The 22,005-nt window shown below is 43.6% G+C and overlaps 1 protein-coding gene across 6 annotated transcripts in view; it reads right to left on the reverse strand.

The window, feature by feature from the left end:
* FN1 (fibronectin 1) overlaps positions 1–22,005 on the reverse strand; it is a 51,679-nt gene that overhangs the window by 17,873 nt on the left and 11,801 nt on the right. For 4 of the 6 annotated variants that reach the window (XM_057389876.1, XM_057389878.1, XM_057389877.1 and 1 more), the window contains exons 11-26: positions 20,517–20,645; positions 18,857–19,000; positions 16,960–17,081; positions 15,571–15,748; positions 15,268–15,444; positions 13,614–13,742; positions 13,417–13,506; positions 12,692–12,886; positions 11,108–11,380; positions 7,875–8,141; positions 6,195–6,289; positions 5,712–5,880; positions 5,349–5,435; positions 4,443–4,634; positions 1,875–2,147; positions 659–841 (exon numbers count right to left, since the gene is read on the reverse strand). In XM_057389876.1, the coding sequence (XP_057245859.1) occupies positions 659–841; positions 1,875–2,147; positions 4,443–4,634; positions 5,349–5,435; positions 5,712–5,880; positions 6,195–6,289; positions 7,875–8,141; positions 11,108–11,380; positions 12,692–12,886; positions 13,417–13,506; positions 13,614–13,742; positions 15,268–15,444; positions 15,571–15,748; positions 16,960–17,081; positions 18,857–19,000; positions 20,517–20,645 (2,703 nt within the window). The remainder of the gene's footprint in view (positions 1–658; positions 842–1,874; positions 2,148–4,442; positions 4,635–5,348; positions 5,436–5,711; positions 5,881–6,194; positions 6,290–7,874; positions 8,142–11,107; positions 11,381–12,691; positions 12,887–13,416; positions 13,507–13,613; positions 13,743–15,267; positions 15,445–15,570; positions 15,749–16,959; positions 17,082–18,856; positions 19,001–20,516; positions 20,646–22,005) is intronic. The other 2 variants (XM_057389881.1, XM_057389879.1) reach the window with 1 other exon arrangement.

Raw genomic sequence — 22,005 nt, forward strand, 5'->3', positions numbered from 1 at the left:
TGTACTGCAAGACCTTGACATTTTTGGCAAACCAGGTAAACAACATGTATTTACTGTTAATACCTAACCAGGCTGCAAATCAATGTAATTGCCTCATAGCCTGATTCATCACTGTCCTTGGATTGATAGGAAAAAACTTGCCTGTGGTTTGCCTTTAACTTGGGTAAAGCTAGAGGCCAAACCCATTTAGTGTGAGTTTGCATGAGGCCAAGATGTGCAACATTGGCTTAGAGCAGCTGAGAATTTGGCCAGCTACCTTTAAACAATTTTTTTGCCTCAACTTGTGTCATGTGGACCTTCTCACCCTCTACACCTACTTGAAAGGAGGTTGTAGCAAGGTGGGAGTCAGACTCTTCTCCCATGTAACAAGTGACAGGACAAGGAAAAAGACCTCAAGGTACACCATGGGAGGTTGAGGTTGGATATCAGGAAAAATGCCTTTACTGAAAGGTTGGTCAAGTGAGGATAAACCGTCCCTGGAACTGTTCAGAGGATGTGTGGATTGGCACTTGGGGATATGGCTTGGTGGGTGAGCACGTTGGTGCTGGGTTGATGGTTCAACTCGATGACCTTGGAGGTCTTTTCCAGGCTTAGCAATTCTGATTTCATGATGAGGGGCCTCTTACATTTGTTTGACTTACACAGGTAACCCACTCACTTGTTAAGATGACCATGTTGTCTGAGGGTGACACTGTCACCTCTGCAACATCGTCCTCCTTCTTGGCAGGTGAGTAGCGCACCAGGAAACCGCTCAGCACAATGGAAGTCGGGGCAGTCCAAGTCACCCTCATGGTGTCAGACCCCACATTAGTGAAGCGCAGATCGGTGGGAGGAGGCACAGCTACACAGCAAAGAACAGATCTACCTCAGCTCTCAGRTTCATTATCAAGATGTCTCTTCAGGGAATCAATCACCAGAGGAAGTATCTCATGCACAACAGACTACTGCATCAGACTCATGCAAACAGACTTCTAAACTACATTTGTTTCTACGACGGTTAAGAGAAAAATGTGTCTGCACTACTGTCAGGCTGCTTTAACCTCTTGGCAATTCCTGATAYGTTAAATGCACCCCATGGGGCTAATTTAAAAACAAGGTAGCAAGTTTCAGTAATGGGYTTCTAGCAGCTGGATTTTGTATTACAGATGTGGTGCCAAGAGAGGTTTAAAGTTGCCATACAGCAGCTTACAGATGGAAAAGTAATCTCATCTAGAATCCATACATGCACACACAGGAGAGGAGAGGGTATATCACTAATTTCCTATGACTCTACTTCTACTCGTGTCGAAGGATTTACAGCCTCAGGACTTTCAAACACAACAGGATTTCATGCAAGAACCAGTTTCCAGCTCGCCTTCAGCTCATGCACTATAGAGACCCTCGACGGTGTGGCATGGCTGTCACTGGCATGTACTCAGGGAGTGGTGTCCATCTGCATCCTTTGGGGCATTGTGGAAAGAGTGGAAATGGGCTGCTGGAAGCTCAGACAGCTGTCAAGGCTGGAGGGTGTCTGCTGATCTGCTCCGCCTTTAAACACTCCYATTTTGGGGAATCACAGTTTTAAAGTCTGGCAAATACACAGCTCTTGTTTCAGGCTCTTGATTCCAACTGGATCCTGGAAATCTGAATAGCAGAAGGTGAATGAGCCTGGCAAGTCCGCAGTCATTCATAGTATTAAAATGCCTCCAATTGGAAAATGAACAGCGCACATCCATCCCCAGCTGTGTTCRGGGGAAGGGAGAGAGCTGGTCCTGTCTGGCTTCCCCACAGCGAGTGGCTCAATTCCTCTTTGGACAAAGCCCCATCACCCTGACAGCCAGTGACAGCCAGTAACACCACCCACGTCACAAAACACAGAAGTTTTCAAAATTCACCCGTTTGCTGTGTCAGAGTGGTAGGGGCGCTCTCTCCGCCATTAATGAGTGTGATTACACTGATGTCGTAATCAATGCCCGGCTCCAAGCCTGTCACTGTGTAGTATCCTACTGAGGAGTCCACAAAATCTTCAAAAATGGGGACACTTTCTCCTGCCGCAACTACTGTGATGCGGTACCCAATAATGGTGGAGGCATTTAACGGGGTCCACCTCAGGCCGATGCTCGAGTCAGTTATGTCAACAAAGCTTAGGTCAGTGAGCTGGGGCACCTCTAATGAGTTAAAGAGCAAACAGGAAAGGCAAAGACACACGGAGGCAAAAGAAAGACAAGGGAGAAAAAAGCAGTGTTCATCACTATTAACATCGACAGAACTTTGGAAGCAATTGCGGTGATATGCAGAATTTCTCTTGGGGTTTGGGGGGGGAAAGGAAGGAGTTTGGTGGGGTGGTTTTTTGTTGTGTTTTTGCTTTTGCCTTTTTCAATTTGTTTTTTTTAGATTTACCCTTCAATGCAGTCTCCAGCTGCTTCTCTGGGCATGACAGAAGCTGACACCCCGAACCCTTCAGAGCCTCTTTAGACACAATTTTCAAAGAGCCCTACAAGAGGCACTTAACTTGCAACATATTTACGCTGAGCAATGATAAGCCACAAAGAGCCATCATTTTCTGACAAAAACAGAAGCAGGAAAAACACAGCCCTTTTTTCTTTTTGCAGGTAGACTACAAGAGAGCAAATTCTATTAAAGTATAAATAAAACAACTCTGAAATAATATTTGACTGACCCTCTAGAATTCTTGCTTTGTTCAAACGGTGAACCTAACTTCTATCACTGGGATCATAAAAATATCAGCTCACTTGAAAGGGCTAAATCAGACTAGACCCTCAGCTGGTGAGAACCTTCACAGAAGTCCAGGGTAGATCATCCACTGTCTGAACTATTTACACTGGACTTGGAAAAAGCCTCAAATCCCTGCAGTGGCTTGACAATCTGGCCCAGAATCCCTCAAGTTCTACTTACCAACTGCAATATATGTGCTAAAAACAGATTATATGGAACAGTGAATRTTAAAACACCTCCTTGGAAACAGGGAAAATGGTTAAAAATGACCTTTAGATGATATTAATTCCATCAGAGTTACAACATCCCCAAATTCAGAGGTTAGGTCCAGCACATGACGTGGCCAAGAGCCTAACATATTTGGCTAAAATTGTTCAAAATCTCAAGTTTTAGCTACTGAACAAAGATGCTCTTTAATGACCTTTTAGATGCTGCCTAAAATTCTGCAGGGAAAATAGGCACAGCTGTGACTGTTTTCCCTGCTGGCATTATCCATTAGCAGAGGTGCTCATTTCCTGCACGTACCAGGATTGGGCAGAGAATGGGCAATTTTAGATGCATCTTTAACTAACAATAGCCAAACCTTCAGTTGCTCAAGTCAATAAATTGGTATTGATTTAAGCCACAAGATTTGGCTGTGTAACTTTATCAGGGTGATCCTGAAATCAGTGGGAAYTTCTGGATGCTCTTCCTCACTCAGGATCAGACACCAGTAAGTGAGTCAAACATGCAGGACTCTGTAACCATTCTGTTCATTACAAGTTAGATTTGAAAAGKAATATGGGACAGAAATATTGCTTTAATAATAGTGGTTATGTTCTCTTTTAATGTCCTTCTAGGAAAACACTTATTTTACAGAAYAGGTAAAAAAATGACAGTTTTCTGTAAAACAATTGTTTATCCTCATGGAATGCATGTACCATATCACCTTTAAAGAGTTGTAAAAGCCAGACACATACATTCTTAGCTTTCCCCCACCAGAAGATGGTGAAGGGCTAAAGCTATCACTGCATAACTATGCAGCATCACAGTATTAGTTCACCCCAGGGAGCACACAGCACTTCAGTGAAGCACAGAGATTTTAAAGCAGTGTTACAAGTGCAAGCAAACATAGTAGCTGGCATCATCTCAGGGCTGAGCAGAAACAAAAACAAACGAAGCCCTCATAAAGGAAAATTAAATGCAACCATATGGGGAAATGCATATTAATGATGCTATTGTGGCTATGAAGGTAGTTGCTGCAGCCCCCACAGCACATCATGCGAGGTGGCACACACCACTCTGTGTCTCAAGGGCTAGAGCCATGGACCTTTCYTTCTTGGCTTCCCTCTTCACTGTGCTCAAGTCATCTTCTGCCACTACTGCTGCCAGAATTTCTCCTGTGCTTGCTTCCCACTCATACCTCTGTTCACCTATTTCCTGTTCCCACCAGCTGTGCTCCAGATGCTGGGGCACTTCAGGCCTAAGCTAAATCCCTGCTGCTGCCCAGCYCAGTGTACTGATACAGCACATCCGTGTGTTTACCACTACCCTGTGATACGCAACACAGACTGCCTGTGCAGAGAAGAACACGGGTGTAAGAGCTGCTCTGTCGCATGTTGGAACGTTCGAACTACTTCTTGAGACTGAATGTGAAGTCTAAGCCCTCCACCACCAGACTAACAGAAGTTCTCAAGCTCAGCCATTCAACCTCGAGCAGCTGAAAGTGCTGCTCATCCTCTCGTTACCTGGGGTGATGGTTTCCGAGATGGGGATGCTCTCCTGGTCGTCCTTGACAGAGTAGACGCTGACGTTGTACTCCACACCAGGGCTGAGGTTTTCAAAGGTGCAGGTGGTCTGGTCTGCACCCACCACCTCCTCCAGGGTAGAGCCCTGCTGCCCATCGGTGGGAGCAGTGGTCACACGGTACCCACTGATGCCTGAAATACAGAGGGACCACTGTCAGGAATCTCCTGCTGGATCCACTTCCATCAGGCCTCAGTGCAACAGCTGAAGCAAGCATGTGACATTTTACAAGTGATTTTGCCACTCTGATCCCAGCAGGGAAGGGTCTCTCAGGAGATAGCCGTGACACCCTCAAAGCATTTCAGTTCCCCTTGAGACCTCACCAAACTGAAAATTCCAGGACTCATCAGGAAAAGATTCAGCTACCAACAGACAGGGATTTTCAAAAGCTTTCAATCCACCTTTCATGAGAGTCAATTGTGCAGCTCTCATCAGCTATTGTGGGAGAAGAATTCACCCTGAACACTTTCAGAACTACCATSCTCACTTTTAATAGCACAATCTCATTTGTCACTTCCAAAAAACTTTTGTGATCCATTTTGCTCTCCTTCCTTTGGACTATTTTTAAACCACTGGAGATAYTTGAAGAAACCCTTCAAATCCTTAAAACAACTGAAATATTCCAACATATTCATGCTCCAAAATAGTATTTTACATGGAATGTAAATCATTACGAGTTTTATGGCAAGTTGTAGTTAACTGTGAGTTATATCYTTAAATGTTTCTAGACAGGTGTATATTTTTCCTTAAATCAATCAACAGTCAATTTCTCACCAAACTGCACCACAGAACAATCATCAGCATTCTACAAGAGGAGGTCTGAGCACAGTGTGAGTTCACATGGTTACCTGGAGATGTGCTTCTCTCCCAAGAGACTATCAGGATGCCAGTATCAGGATTGGAYCTCAGGCGCAGGCTGGTTGGTGGAGCCAGGGCTACAAGTGTTCAGAAAAATGGGTCACTCATGGCCCTGAGAATCATGCTGGCTGCCTCAGCACCCCTCTCCCCAGGATATCCTCAACCCTTAGAATTAGCTAAAAATATTCCCCTTGAAGGTGTGACCCTGCATTGAACAACGCAGTGCTACTATCACCTATGCATCAAACAGAAAAACCAGACCACGAGAGGAAGGAAAGACCAGAGCCTCCTCCCAGAAGGCAGCCACTGATGTGGGGAGTGGCAGAAGGAAAGATGGTGTGAAAGTATCATACGTGTGGTGACTCTCCTGACGATGGGGGTCTCTCTCTCCTGGCCGTCCATCAGCACTGTGAGGCTGTAGGTGTACTCCACACCGGGGGTCAGCCCGGAGATCACGATGCTGCCGGAGTCTGAGATCACCTCCCGAGGAGCCTCTCCGCCCTGGCTTGGGCGCACTCCCAGCTGCAGGGGAGCAAGGTTTGCTTTTCAGTCACAAGCTCTCAGCATCCTGACTGATCACCCAACAGCACCACTATGCWGAACTCCAGCTGTTAATCCTGTCACTTGTGGTTTTAATGTCCCATTAATTAACCTGACCTGAAGCACCATGACAGCATTGATCTCTGTAATCTAAACGCACTCCCTGTAAGCAGCAGGCCCTCTGCACCTCTTCCCTCTGTGCTGACATCTTCACTGCAGTCCACAGGAAATGGCTTTAATCTGCCCTCCCTTTAATCTGCAAGAGGAAAGCCAATATGGGACTTAGTTCCTCCTACCTTGAAGCCAATCCTTGGGGCAGGTGTCCAGGTGATGACAATAGAGGTCTCAGTCACTTCTGTGTTAAAAGGAGGAACAGARCCAGCAGGCTGATCTGTGAAGTGAATTGACAGAGTTGAAGTCTACCTGCTCTGCTGGCTCCAAACAGTTTGAAAACCTGACCTACAGCAGTACAAATAACCAGAGGTATGAAATGAGTGCTGAACTAGATCACTTCTGAAAATCCAGTGACTTGGGAAGGATCTGACAGATGATTTTTGTCTGCTGCTGGGCTTGGCAGACACAGTATACAAGCAGCCTAATCATAGCCAGACCTTTTGTTCTTGAGGAAAACAAAAAYACTCAACTGGATACATGATCCTCTGCATCCAGCCCCAAGAATTTTGGGAATACTGGKTTTTGGCATGATATCTAAAATGCTCCTCAAAACTCAGCTTTTTTCTTTGAGTCACACACCATATGCTTTCCAAYCAGCAGAACACTACACCCTTGTCTGTCATCCAGCTGTCCCAGCAAGGACCATCTCATCCCTCACCAACATGTTGTGAAGTCAGCAGAAAAGAGCTCAAAGTCAGTCTGAGGCATCTGTGGTCTCACTGATATCTGTCASAAACATCACACAGAAGCCAAAGCCTTTGTGTATCCCAGAATCAGCCTAAATAACACCACTGAGTTTAATCTGAGATGACTTTGTTATTAATATTATTAATGCTATTAATGAAGAGGCCTGGTTAATCAAATCTGTAGTTTTAAACTGGACTGGTTTCACTCAGACAAGCCAGCATTTGAAGACTAATATTAATCTAAGATACCAAATAATGTTCTAATTGAGAAGTATTTATAGATAAGTCTGTCAGCAAAAAGCACCTTGCCAATGTCAACAATGTTACTCTGATTATAAGTTTGAGGYCCTATTTTAGTTTCACATTGTTCTAAAAGAAACCACATTCTCTTTTGAAAAGAGGATGTGGTTCTGGGCTTGGGTGGCTTTGAATTTTGTAGTTCCTATGATGGCATCATCATTATTTAAACATTGAATCTATTTGATCTTTCTAGAAGTATGTGTGGGTTCTTAAAGAACTCCCTTTCCTTCCAAAATTTGCTTAACATTTCTTCCAAGCCAGCATCACAAATACAGATGACTAAAATGTTAAAAAAAAAAAAAAAAAAAAGAAAAAAAGGACAGAATGCCATGTTTGTGTCAGTTTGCGTAACTGCAGTTGAGCTGCCTTAGATGGTATGGCTGGGCTTGAGAAATGACTGCTTTCAGCTTCATGTAAAGTGACAGACTAATTATTCCTTGCCCATTTTAAGGGAATTGTATGCTTTCCTTGATTTGTCATGCCAAAACCAAGCAATTAAGAAGATTAAGTAAAATTAAATTTCTCTGACATCCAGTTAAGCAAAAAGTGGGGTACCAGCAGTAAGTTTTCCCTCTTGTTTTTAATCATTAGGAAAGCTGAAATGCATTTTACTAAACGCTTTTTGATGCAAATAACACTTTTTCCTGCCAACTAGTTCAGAAAGAACAAGGAGTATTTCCCAAGCTGTTCTGTTGGAATGCTACTTCAAAAGGCTGCTCCTGTAAATCAATTCACAGTAGGCACTTTCAGCACAAGTTCTGAAGAAGGGCCAGGATGTAAAGGAAGAGGAATATGTGAAGTGTGTGTCTCACTCACAAGTGGTGAAGACTCCAGTCTCCCTGTTGCTCTGCAAGTCGCCTTTCACTGCCACGAGGTACACAGTGTACTCGGTGCCAGGCTGCAGGTTCCTGAGCAGGTACTTGGTGGCAGAGGGTCCCACGTTGTAGGTGCGGGGCTGCCCTCCTCTGGTGGGCCCTGCTGTCAGCTTGTACCCCGTGATGATGGCACGGGGGCGCGTCCACAGCACCAGCACTGAGTGCTCCGTGGTGTTGAGGAACCTCAGGTTGGTGGGGGCGTCGAGCTCTGCAGAGGAAAAGCAGAACATCCATCAGCGCTTCCCAGCCGAATCTCTACTTCATCCCCACTTCCAAACCACGAGTGCACAATGGGCCTGAATTTCTGATGTATTGTGCGAGTGCAGCGGCAGGGAAGAGGGAAGGTGGGACCATGAGAGYTGGAAAGAGTTATTTCACTTCTACATCCATGCCTCAGTGCCATCCATTAATACATGGAGACAGGCAGACCTGAGCATTCTGGGCTGCACTGATTTGGGTTGCTGCCATCTGTGCATCCCATGGGGAAGGCAGCCTGAAGGCTGAGGCAAGACAGATGAATCCAACACACACAGGAATTTCAATAGTTTCTCATGAGCGCTGAGCATTTTTTAAAAACCAGCTCAGTTTAGACTTGTCAGCGTAAGCACGGAAACCTAATTTTAGCCCTTTTCCATGAAAAAGATTTATTCTTTTAGATCCTTGCCCAGTCCTCTCAAGATCCCTTCCCAAAATAAACCACCTCTACTTTGTCGTTTGAATGTCAAAATAAGTAAYAGTCAGCGTCTTTCTGCAGAAACCAGTTCCTAGATCTGCTTAAAAATACTCACACCATGGAACCAACCATACAACAATTCCAAGCATGCTCATCCCTCCCCTGGGACTCAGGGAACAGCTCTTACCAGGCTTCCTCCCCATTTTATCAATGCCTCTGGGAAGCTGATAACCCAGATAACTACATAAACAAGAGGCTGAAGCAGCACAGCTCCTWCAGCACCACCCTGGAGCCCAGTGACTGGTGGAGATGTCACTGCCTTTGGCTGAGGCAAGATGAGGCTCCAGAGAGGAATTTGCCCCCAAAGCAGGCAGAGTAGCACTGGCTGCAGCAAGGAGTACATAGTGTTCACCTGGAAAGTGTCCCTACCTTTTCTAGGTTCTAAGCATATGTTGAAATTAGGAGCAGTGAGAARTTTCATCAATGCTCTTTTTTGTTTTTCCTCCTTCTAAAGAAGTAGTATTTTAGTGATAAAAATTAATGTTTTCACCACTCTCCCAGTGATTCAGTGGGAAGTTGTTTTTGTCCTTTCTGTTTTCTCCCCAGTTGTTTTCTCCATTTTGAGGAGGGAGGAAAAAGGAAGTGAGCTCTCCCTTCTTCCCCCCACTGGAAAAAAACAGGTGAGATAACTCTAAAAGAAAAAGGATGTGTGTGATCCTGCTTAAGCCCATCTCCAACCCACAGGATTAAAGTCAACTTTATCCCTTACTGGTACTTAGATCTGTGCTAAGTATCATCTGACAAAGATTGTATCTTCCTCAAATGTGTAGCCTAAAGTCAGTTCTTTTCTGCACTATTTAATTTGCCAGCTCTATTAGGCTTTTATCACTTCCCATAGCAGAGGAAAAAGGGGAAGATTAAAAAGCCACACACACACACTCAGAGTTTATTTGTAGACTGCTTTTTAACGGAAGGCCAAAAAAGAGAATCACATTTACACTGTGGGAAGAGACTTTTTCTGCAGGGTTTTCCTTGGGAACCCTGAATGATTTCTATTTCCCAGGACTTTCAATTACAGGATGCAATTTATGTGAATAGTTTCTGCAATGTGGTTTAAGCAAAGCAGTTAAGCAGATGATCACAGCCTATGGAAAATGATTCCAGACATTTGTGACCGGCACTGTGCTGTCTGAATTAAATGTCTATATTCCAGTGTACACCTCTATGTGGACTTTCAGAGGAACCCTTCACCTAGCCCAGGCTCCTCAAAACGACCACAAAAAAATTACAGATCTGACTGGGAACTGAGCCCTTCTTGTTCTAAATACTTCCAAGGGAGTTCAGATTCCTAAGTCGCATCYTTGCTTTTGAAAGCCTCACTTGAAAGAGGAGGGAGGGTGCTCACACCATCTGTGCTATGCTCAAATTAGACACCTATGTCAAAGGATAGACATAAGGATCCCATTCTCCCTGCGCAGACAAGGGACAGGCACTATTCATGGCTCATAACTTCATGGATGTAAGTAAGGATATTTCTCAAACAGCATGGCTATATTCACAGATTATCCCATTTCCTTTCCTTCCCTCTCATATTACTAATAGCCAGGCTGGGTTCTCAGAAGTTRCTTTTATTTACTGAAAAGTATCAGAAGAGCAGTAGATGCACATAGCTGCATTTTTCCCTTTGAAAAAAGTGACCCAGCCAAAGAACACCACAAACACCAGTCACCCTTCTATTGYCCAATAAACAAGATACGATCAAATAAGCCATGTCCCACGTTCTGTCTGATCTGCTTCTCTTGAATCAAAAATGGAGATAACCACCCAAACACAGATTAAACTCCTACCCTTCCATCTGAAAACCTACATATCTTGCCCAGCYACTGCTTCTCTCTTCTTTGCACTACTGCAAAGCAAAAACCAGTGCCTGACAAAGTGCATTTTTCCTCACACTGGTGAAGTGTTGCACTGCCACTAGATCATCAGCAATCAGCTTCTGAGGGATCCTGCATGATCCTTCCTTGCATGAGCAGGCACAACTGCTCCTGCTGCCAGTGGAGCCAGATAGGTATRGAGCTGTCAGAAGGGAGATGGGGATTTTCAGAGGAATCTCAGCAAGGATTCTAAGTCATGCTGAAATCTGCCCTAAGGTACCAGCAAAAAAAAAACCTGTAAAAATCACAGGCTGTGATCTGTGCTGTAAAAGAACTGCAGGGTCCATCARTTCACAGTCAGTAATAAAAAAGCTGAATTCCAGCCATATGAAATTGTTTTAAAGCGCCATGAGAGCTAAACTCCCATTGGAAAGCCCTGGAGGAGGATAAATCTGCTGAAGAGATCATTGTTAGAGTGAATGAATTCCCAGCCCTGTCATCCTACTGATGGGATACCTCCTGGGCTATAACTGTTGCACTTCAAGTGCTCTGTTTATACATTTCTCCAAGCGACAGAGAAACATGAGCTTCAACAGGCTGGAAAAAGCATGGAGGAAAGACACTTACTGGTGGTTTGCTCTCCAGTCAAAGGTTTGCTCTCCCTGCCCTGGTTTACAGCAAAGATCTTGAAGAGATAGGTTGTTCCTGGGATCAGATCAAGGACTTCAGCAAAGGAGCTCCTGGTGATAGGCAGTCTCTGGCCGTGCTGGCCAGGGCGGTTGACAGGGATCACCTCCACGCGATAGCCGGACACTTGGCTYGGTGGTGGGGTCCACATGATGGTGATCTTGATGTCAGAAATCTCCACAAACTGCAGATCTCGGGGAGAAGGAACTTCATCTGAAAGCAGAGGGGTACAAAAGTTGTCAGAGGGAGTCCTCAGCAGGAAGAGAAGCTATAGATTTCCATGGAAGGAAAAAAAAGTGAATTTTGTGTGAACAATAGCTAGCCCAAGAATATTTACCAAGTCGAAAATTCAAGGTAAACTTACTATAAACAAGCCTACACTCATTGCCAGACAACATTCAAGCAGAYTCCAATTCCAAACATTACTATCTAGTTTAAAGTATTTTATGCTTTCAGAAAGTATCTTGCTGTGACAGAAAGAACTGAAGGACCAGATGTAATAATCTACAGAACTTCAAGTATATGCAGAACCAAAGCCTGAGGGGAAAAGGAGTACTCCAGGGGTTGGTAACAGTAACCTCCTTTTAAAATTAAAAGAGAGGGTTTTCAAAACCCACAGCATGTTCTGAATGTGATTGACTTGAAATCCACCTTTTATAATTAAACAAGTACAGGGGCTGATCTGGCCTTAGTAGAGTCAAAGGCAAAATGCAGTTCCCTCAGTTCTAAGCCACAGTACTTCATCCTTGAATTCCTGTGTTTAAATTAAGTTCCTTGAGACTAGGACTGATACTGCCCTAAGGTTAACCAGTGCACATTTTTGGAAGATGCAGATGCCAAACCATAAAATCATTGAGCTGAGTTCGTTCCTGGTAAATTCCCATTTGCAAACACATGTTTGCAACTTGCAGGACCATCAAATTCCACTGCTCACCACATCAGATCCCAATTCTTTCACCATCCCTTCCCTTGGTTKGGTTATTCAGTCCAACTGGATACTTAGAGAACCCTGAAGCCAGTAGTTTTTTTTTAAATAGTGGGTGCCTTCAGTTTAGACCATTTGGAGTTGTTTTGSCATATCAGTCAATGCTAAGCAATCTCCCATCCCCTTGACTGCAAAGCCAAATAATGGATAGGACTGGAAGGGARAGGGAAAAGTCAGGTGAACAATTTGAATGTGTGTTGTGGTGTCTTGAGTACATAACCTTGAACATCTGTGAGCCAAGTACTGGGGCAAAATGATTTATCAGAAGATTTCTTAGCAGAATCCCTCTAAGATAACTTGGGAAATTGATGTCTCTCCAGGAGACAATGCAAGATCTGCCTGCAGTCTGATCCCTAGGAATTACAATCCTTTTAATGCAGATGGTGTCTTCACTGTGTCAGTGAGTATGATTTTACCATAGAACTTCAATACCAGTGAAATTTACAATTCAAAACCACAAAGCCATATGAGTTCATTTGACCATTCATTTAGCTAGCAACAGAAAGCCCAGTGAGTGAAATCCAGCACATGAGCATTACCTGTGCGTGGGACCCCAGTGGTTTCCTGCTGGATGAAGACAGGAGTGCTCTCCTGGTTTTCTTCCACTGCATAGATGCTGATGTTGTACTGAACCCCTGGCATCAGGTCACTGAGTGTTACAGAGGTGGCAGTGTCAGGCAGGTTGAGCTCGGTGCTGCTGCCTTCCACAGAGGGTGCATAGACAATCCTGTAGCCTGAAGCAAGAGAAATACATAATTCTCAGCACAATCAGCAAGTACAAAGAATGCTAGAAATGAGGGCTGGACTGATTTTCCTACTGAGCKTTGATAAAAATAGTCCTGACCTTCAGCAGGATCTGTAGCCTGCCTGTGCTCACGTCTCATCTATAGACCACACACTCACACCACCTTCCAAAGCACAGTCTGACCTGGGTTAGAACATTTCTGAGATCTGACATGTGGATTTAGGCCTGTACAGTTCTTATGCATCCAGGGGATGGTCTGGATGACAGATACAAATACAAGGTTTTGGGGCTTGTTTTTATTTAACACAAATCCAGAAGGAATAGTTTTGCATCCAGCCTTCTGAATGCTTGGTTCAGCCACTGAAGCCAAGCAAATGCTAAGCTGCCCATGTGCTTTCCAGCTRGTCTTTAAGACCAGACAGAATTTTGCACTAACTTTGTCCCAGAGTAATTTTCTTTCTCACCTACATTTTAGATTCTATCAATAATGCAGAATAAATGCACTCCAATAGGACAAACCTGTGATTGGAGCCTGTGGTCTGCTCCAGCTGATGACAATGGATGTGTCATCCACACTTTCCACTGTGTGATCAGGAGGTGCATCGGGAGCTGTTCAAGGGAACAGAGGAGAACATCAAGTGTGAGGATAAGAGCTAACAAAAAATTATTGAGCTAACAACAGCTTTTAAAGGGCAGCAGTAGACACCCAAACATACCTGTAGTCTGTGAGGTAGACAGGATCAGATTCTGCTCTCCTTCTTCAGAGATCTGATAGACATTAACAATATACTTGCGACCAGGAAGCAAGTCAGGGATGTTGACAGAAGTGGCTGTGCTTGGGAGATCTGAGGTAAGCAGGAGAGAAAATTTTGTTTTAACAATTTAATCTTCTTGCTTTCTCATCAAATTAAATAATTGAGATGTATGTTCTAATCTGGGCTGAAGCCCACTCCTCATGCAATAAAACAATAGCTTTCTGGACTGTCTTCGGTTCACCTCAAGAAAGTTGTATGGAGATTTGGGACCAGACACCACCAAAAGCAGCAAGGCTTSATGTGGGAGCCCCCTGCACACTGTAGCCCTCTCAGCTGAATACTCGTTTCATACCCTGACTGTTGCATTTTCAGTACAGAAATATATGGAAAARCTTTCACATGAGTAGGTTATGTGGAAACACTGACTCATGAGTGAAGAAGAATGACATTATGAGGGCTGGTGAACTTTCTCCCTGCTCCCTTCTCCCAGATGTAGAAAATTCCCCAAGAAGCAACTCCTTGCTGGCCAGACTGAAGCCAAGCATCATATGGGAAACTGGGAAGTGCCTTTCAATCTACCTGTAAACCTCTGTTTGTAGACAGATGAGCTCAGGTGGTGCTTCACAGCACAACTCAGCTCTCTGGCTAGACAAATAGGGTGACAATGCTGGCAGTCCCCAWGTGAACCACTTTTGCTCAGTGTCCAAGCCTGTGAGTTTAGGGGATCAATAGTCCRGGGAGAATTACTACGTCAGGGGATTACTGTTCTTTTTGTCATGTCCTTCTATCACACTCATGCCCCAATAACTACTGTAATCTCAAACATTTGAGGTGAGATATTGCTATTACCACTGTTAAGACAGGAAGTTAGGAAAATAAAGTTAAGATGAAATTACAACATGGTGACAAAGGGTTTACAGCAGATGTTGGAAAACCAGTTTCAATTCCTGTGTCTGAGCCCAGTGCCTTTAACCAGCTTCCCAGCTCTGCTAAGCTGTCATATTATCAAAGATGAGGAAGATCTGATCCAAACAAAGTAACTGACAGAACAGACTGGAACATTAGATATGAGATAACAAGCAGCTAAGAGAGGACATTTGGGACAGATTTCTCTCTGTCCATTCTGATGGAAGGACAAAGGTATGGCAAAGGAAATCAGCCAGGAGGCAGGTTTAAAAAACAGATCTAGCTCTCATCTGTGCCTCACTTCAAGGTGTTGTGGAATTCTGTAAATTTACATGATTTTAAAAGAAAAAAAAAGAACTGGACAAATTCATGGAGATGAAAAAAATAAAATAGTATCTACCCACAGTTATTACAAATCCTTCCCTCCAGGCTCAGGGAGCTTTCCTCTGCAGAATTCTGGGAATTCAGTATTCTGAGGCACTATTGCTATATACTTGCCTTGACGTCTTACACCCATTAACAGAGAAAAGGCAATCAACTAAGTGAGCTCTTAATCAGAGCTGGTTCTGCTACTCTCATATCCTAACTGAATCCTGCTGAAAGACAGGGAAATGCTCACTGTTTACACCAGCTCTACTGACTGCCACAAAACAGTGAGGCACTGACTGTGAGCAATGCTTTGCTCTGGCACACCCCAGTTTTCTCTCACCAAGGTACTGCGGTTCATCACCCTCCTCGCTGAGCTCATACTCAACACGGAATCCAGAAACGGTATCAGACGCAGAAACCCAGGAGACAACAAAGCTGTTGGATGTGATTTCAGTGACAGATTCTGAAGTAGCAACCACAGGAGGAAGCAGAGTTGTCTCTCCTGAAACAGTGTTGCCTACAAGAGAAGAAAGAGATGTTGCATTAAGCATCACTACTTTTGTGTTAAGTGGGATGCACGAAGCCAGGACTAGGGTGAAAAAGATTTGGTTTTCCTGGATGCTCATCCCCCTGCTCAACTCACTTGTCACTGCTGTGGTGCTGGTTGTGGTAAAATCAAAGCGGGTGACTTCTTTGTGGCCATACTGCTGGACACTGATGAGCTGTCCCTCRTATATCACACCAGGCTTCAGACCTGAGATGGTATAGGAGTTCCGGTGGCCAGGGATGGTGGCTTCCTTCCACTGCCTTCCAGAGTTTTTCTGYAAAAAAAGGAGATTCAAATAGTGAGAGACTCCTTAGCCTGCAAACAGGGGAATCTGGTGACCTAACCTGCTGTGTRGTTACTTATCATTGTAATATTCAAACAAGTATGACTTGAATTGTTTTAATGCACAGACAGAGTCAAGTCAAAGGAGATGAGAAAAGTATRCCAAGAAGCAGGACTAATGGCATTGAGTGATCAGGTTTTACTGGGGTAAACTAAAAACAACCTAGCTTTGAACTTTACCCTTTAAAAGGAACATTATTATAAACTCAACTCATTTCTTCATTGAGAGCACAGTAAGGCATGAAGCCGTGGCTGGAAAATATATACTTGAAGGCTGTTCATAATAACACTCTAAGCCATCATCTGAAAACAATATACAGAAAAGTTCTTYCCTTCTACCCTGTGTTTGAACTCTATGGGAAGCTTTAAAATAATGCTCCATCCTCTGAGATCCTGTACTCCAGTGTTTTAAAGTCCATTTCATTCAGGCCTTCATCCAAGATACACTGAAGTCAGTAAGAAGACCTGAGTGCCTTGAATAGCTTTGGATCAGGGCCTTCATTGTTCTCTTAATAACAGGCAGCATTGAGGTACTAATGCTCTTAATCATTAAGTGGTCTTTTGTGAATCTGTACTCAGGGGAGCTGGAACACAGCTCATCTGTGTTGGTTAAACCAAATTATTCCTCATAGAGGAACCAGCCAACCAGCAGTGGTTAACCAGCTTTGGTTTAGACTTTAGAGAAGATGGGAGTGACTGTTTATTTAATCCTATACTAAATTATTTATGTCTTCAAATCCTACTCATTTTTACCTCCTTATTAATAGACTAAAATGTATSCCAGTTGTCTCTGGATATGCATGTTACTAAAACAGTGTTTCTTAGAATGAAGAAGCTTCTACAAGAATTTACATTCCTTAAGGTGAGGAAGGATATAAACTTGTCTGCTTGCTGTGCTAGTGCTTTGTTTATTAAACAGTTCATGAGCACAGCAACCAGTGAAGTTTGGGCAGGAAAACATTAAGTGTTTATCCAGCACTGGCTCTCTTTGATGCTAAAGAGTAGCTGTTGACCTCSACAGGACAAAGACACTGAATAAGCAACTCAAGTTTGCCGAAATTGCGTCAGCCACTTCTTTCAGACACCACAAAAAGCCAAATAAAGTACTTCTGAGGAAYGAATGATGACAAATGTGACACTCACCGGTCTCCAGCGCAAGATGTACTGGGTGATGTGAGATCGTTCAGGAGCATTCCACTGGATGGGGTGGGAGTTTGGCTGATTGGTACTCTCTGTGATGATCACTTGAACAGGCCCAGTTGACCCTGAAACAAAAAGACTTGCCAGTTTTAATATACTGGGGATGTTGTGGAGTCATCAAAAAGCAAGAAAGCTGCATGGCTCACATYGTATTTCTACACATGGGAAATCAGYTGTATTGTCTTTCTATCTTTAATGCTTAATTGCTACCTAGAAAACCAGTGCAACAATATATTCTGTGGGGGAGTTAATGTGCACTGTTTGGCCCATTTCCTGTGAGTTATCAATGAAATGGAAAAATGGGGAAGGGTCTAGTATAGAAAAGGTCAGCAAAGCAAAGTTGTATTGCTGAGATATGGAGGGAACTTCTCAGCAATTATTTTCATCATTAAGATCTTCTGCAATGGCAGCAGGGAAGCTGATAAAAACAACCTGCCAGATCCAGATCTAATCATGAAGCATGGTGAGGAAAAATTCCTGATCTGACATTGAAAGYATCCTGAAAAGTGACACTAATATTTTACTATTTTACTACATATCTTAATCAACTCATCTGAAACACTGAATTTTCATGACTCTGTGGAGCACTCCACAGATAGTGAGACTTGTCTTCTGCACACAAACCCCACCAGAAGGGTTGGTGGAAGYCTTGAGACAAAACAGGCCCATGAACTCATGAAAATAGGCAGTGCCCTAATGCTTAAAACTACTGTKTGTATTCAGCTAGATCAGTTTCAAGTCTATTTTTTCTACACAACTCTCCAACAGAGGAGGACAGGTTTTATGATCCCATAGTTCTCCTTTCAGTCTCTCCTGGCCCTGCTGGGGATGTTTCACTGAACACTCAGCAGCACTGTCCTCATGTTAGTTCTCAGAAAATCACAGCAAAGAAATCCTGGAATCTGCAGGAAAGTGTTTTAGCCATTAAATAGCTGCACCCTCACCCCATTCCCAACATTTCTAATAATAATTTATTTGGACAACCATGCAACATATATACCTGTTTCCCATTTAACAGGATTTCTAGGCAAACAAACCTGTGACCACAGTCAGAAAATTTCAAAGCTCACCTAACCCCAAACCTACATTYACAAACATTAGATTTGGTTTATTTACACATTTCAGTGCAAATGTGTGTAAACTCTTGTGTCTAAAGCAGCTCAATGCCCTGGTCTCCAGGATAGAGGCATGCATATTTCACATAACTCAGGGAGATATTTTGTTAAGCAGTCTGACAGGAGTAATGAAGCTCAACAAGCCTTAATATTTCATCTTACTCAGATTAAGACAGTGAGAGTTGCAACCTTCAACAGGAAAACAGAGAGCTTCCCCTTATGTTCTGTTCGGGGAACTGAAGCTGAACAACCAGCAAACAGGCATTGCCCATCCCATAAAGAATTCCTGGAACTGCCTGGACAAACAAGAGTTCAAATATTTAATTTCTTTGGGGCACTGATCAGGAAAAATGTTTCATTCCATGATGGATTTTGCTTCTGTAATGAGTTGAAAAGGAAGGACTACACATGTGTGAATTTCAGGCAATATAAACTGAAGATTACACGTATGATATCGCTAAATACCAAGAGGCAATRTGAACCCTAGTTGTTGTGTGCACTGAGAGTCAGTCTCTGAACTAACCCTGGCCTCAGGAATAGCTGCAGTTTGGGCCCTTCTTTATAATCCCGACACCTGATTGTGTCTGCCAAAGGACAGGCAGAATCTGTTTAGAAAGGAAACCAAAATGCATTAGGTACAGAAACCTGAACAGGTGAGGAGTGGGAAGCTGGCTTTCCTCAGGTCTTACTCAGTAGATGAGTTCATTGCCTGTGGGGTTTCTCACCTGGGTAGGTCTGCAGAGGCTGGCAGTGCCATTCTCCAATCCCACGGCCATAGCAATAGCACTGGTATCTGACCCCATGGACATACTTCTCCCAGGAGTCTCCAATTTGGTAGAAGGTACGGGTTTCTGAGTCCTGGCATTGGTCTGAAGGCACAAGAGAGACACTTCACCACTCTGTTACCAAAACTACAGTGAAACRTCTACAAGGAAGAGTAAGTTCCAAAACACTTTTGCAAAAAGAAAAGCAACACCAATGTTTATTTGCAAATATAGTTACGTAAAGAGAAAGTAGAAACAGAAATTGCATCTCAAATCAAGGTTCTTGATATAGCACTGCATGCATTAAGTTATATATTATATATATATAATTCAGTGTTSCATTTCACTAGGGTGTTCCTTCTAGGATTTCATCAACTCTGGAGCCCAATACTGCCCTGGCCAACTAAGCTCATTTCTCATCCAAAGCTAAAACCATGCTGCTCTCAAGGAGATCAAAGGCAAAAATTCCTTCTGCCTTCAGCAGAATTCAATTATGTTTTAAAAATCCCATGAATTTTTAGCAGAATCTTTCCAGAATTACCACTGTATAAACCAAAGGGGGACAGATCAGACCCTGAAATCAGTTTAACCAGTGTAAATACAACAGAGTACAGCACTTCAGCACACTTTCTCCTCTGATAACTGCCTCCGTGCCTGGCTCAATGGAAATTTTCTGTGAGAACTAGCATTTTGTTTGCTTGGATAAGCAAGAACTCTGTTTAGAGAGACTTAAGAAAATTAAAACTTTAATTGCACCTATACAGATAGCTGAAATCATCCCCCCACCCCTTCCTTCAAACTAGTAATTTTCAGGAGCTTTACCATCCAAGTTCCTTGAGTAAACATGTACAGATATTACAGTAAATAAAGCAGAACTTCATCACTAGTAATTTCTAATAGATGTTCTTGGCAATAGTTTGAAGCTCTCTTGGACTTAGTAATTGCAAACCAAACAGCCAGGCCTTATCTTCCAATCAAGGTTTGCTAGGGAAGTGGGGGAGGCAGAAGAGATAAAATCTCCTTATTCTTGCAGGGAGCATGAAGTTTTAGCTAACCTCCAGAGCACTGTTAACATGTGTTCTCATCCTGAGCCTTCTCTCTTTGCCAGAACAAAGGGCAGCCAAAAAAATCAATTCARTGCAAGGTAAGTTAATATATACTGGTGCTTCTTCCTCAGTTCAGGGAGAAAACTCAGAAAAATTTTAGGATAGAGAAAGGAAACTGATCCTAGCATCAGTGTCCAGCTGCATGTTTTAACAGCGTTCAAGCTGAGAGCCCTGTTAAGCCGACAGCTCAGGTACCAGAATTCAGYCAAATCACCACAGCCTGGGGCTAAGTGCCCTGCCATACAACCTGCTATATTTCAGAACATATGCTTGCCACAATCATGATTCTTTTGTGGCAGGTGTGATATCCCAAGCTTATGTCCTTWAATTAACAAGTGCCCTTTCACTTACCCTCCAGCAAATCCAGTGCTGCTTCTATTTTTGCATTTGTGCAATTCAGGACAGAAAGTGGATGAAGACTGGTCCCAAATTCACACACCAGTTTCTCCATACCACAACCAGTTTGTACAGAGTCACMAAGGGTGTTTGGCAAGTGGGGACAGCCGGTGACTTACCAACAGGATCACACTTCCATCTGCCCCGGCCCTGGCCAAAGCAGGTGCAATTCAGCATGTGCCCCTCATCGTGACGCTTGTGGAAGGTCTGGTTCACATCATAGGTGATGCCATCCACAATGCACTGGTCTGGGGGGAGAGTAGAGAGTTTGTCAGCAAGAAGTCTAAGCATTAAGACAGAACCCTTCTGCTTGGGACATCATTCCCTCTACTTGTTCAGCACACAGACTGACCATGACAAGCTCCATTCAAGCAGAAAGGAGCTCTCCTGTAAGCTGTGACCATCTCAGTGCTGCATACACACCCTTGCTCCCAAGCTGATCTATCAGCAGTGTGCAAATAAGCGACAATTGCAGAAAACAGGTCTGTCGGACACAATCCAGCTACAGAACTGCCTTGTTCCTTTGGATAGATTCCATTTGTGAATGTAAATCTAAACTACCACACTGACTCTCCAACCATCTCCTCTGAGGAACATATCAACTGAAACTCCTCAGTGAGTACTGCCTCAAATCACTGGAACTACACAAGGAGAAAAGGGCCGCTCCAAATTCATAGAAATACAGTGGAGAAGCACAACACCCTCAAGATGTTATTCTGTTGGGTATCTCTGCTACTCTTTGTAGTCATCTGAAGGCAGAGGCAGATCTATTACACACACAAGATGCTGCTGGTGCCCACCAGTCTCCTCTTCCTCATAACACAGCAACCAGACCCCCTGCTTAAGTACAATGGTATCACACTATTAGKTTCAATGTCAATCTGGGATCTGGCTCAGAATTCCTGAAGCCAGTCTAATCACAGCAAGGAGCAGAAAGACAAARCAAACATGAAAACCACCCCAGAAGCACTTTGTTTTGTTAAGTAGGACCCAGGAGACCCAAGTTCAGTTCTGGAGTCAAGGCTGCACCATCTGTCCTTGGGGAATTGAGTCCAGGCTTTCATTCCCCATCATATTTTCCCACACCATGGGCAAGGCATCAGGATAAACCAAGGAGAGCTCAGACTCTCCTGCAGGCGTCGAGGTCTGGCTGTTGTGTTTAAACGGCTCTACTCAGATAACTTCTCCTTTTGAAAATGCAAAGTATTTCTGCCCTCCTCACCAAGAAAGACCATTTCAACTCCAGAATGAAACTGCAGAGAACTAGCTGTGTAAGTGGAAACAGGAGTTGCACAGACCAAAACTTCAAGCAGTGCYTTTCTCACTATTCTGAAGGAAACACATTAAAAAAAAAAAAAAACCATTCCAAAACCCTTGAGTGAGCCTTTCCCTATAAATTATATCCCATTTCAGCAGTGGTGTTAAAGAGTCCTTTCTTGGCCTCTTGACAGCAACCCCCCCCTGCCTTTTCCAGACATGAAGCCAATGCTGTGAGCTAGCTGCAGGATGATCAAATGTCTGTGATTTTAAGTCTTCTTTTTTTGGTATTGCTTAAGTACTTCTCCACTTGGACCGCTCATACAAATGAGTAAATAAATAAAGAGTGAT

The sequence above is a fragment of the Malurus melanocephalus genome, unplaced genomic scaffold (genome assembly GCF_030028575.1).
Source record: "Malurus melanocephalus ecotype Western Australia unplaced genomic scaffold, MMel_1.1 scaffold_20, whole genome shotgun sequence".
NCBI classification, from domain to species: Eukaryota; Metazoa; Chordata; class Aves; order Passeriformes; family Maluridae; genus Malurus; species Malurus melanocephalus.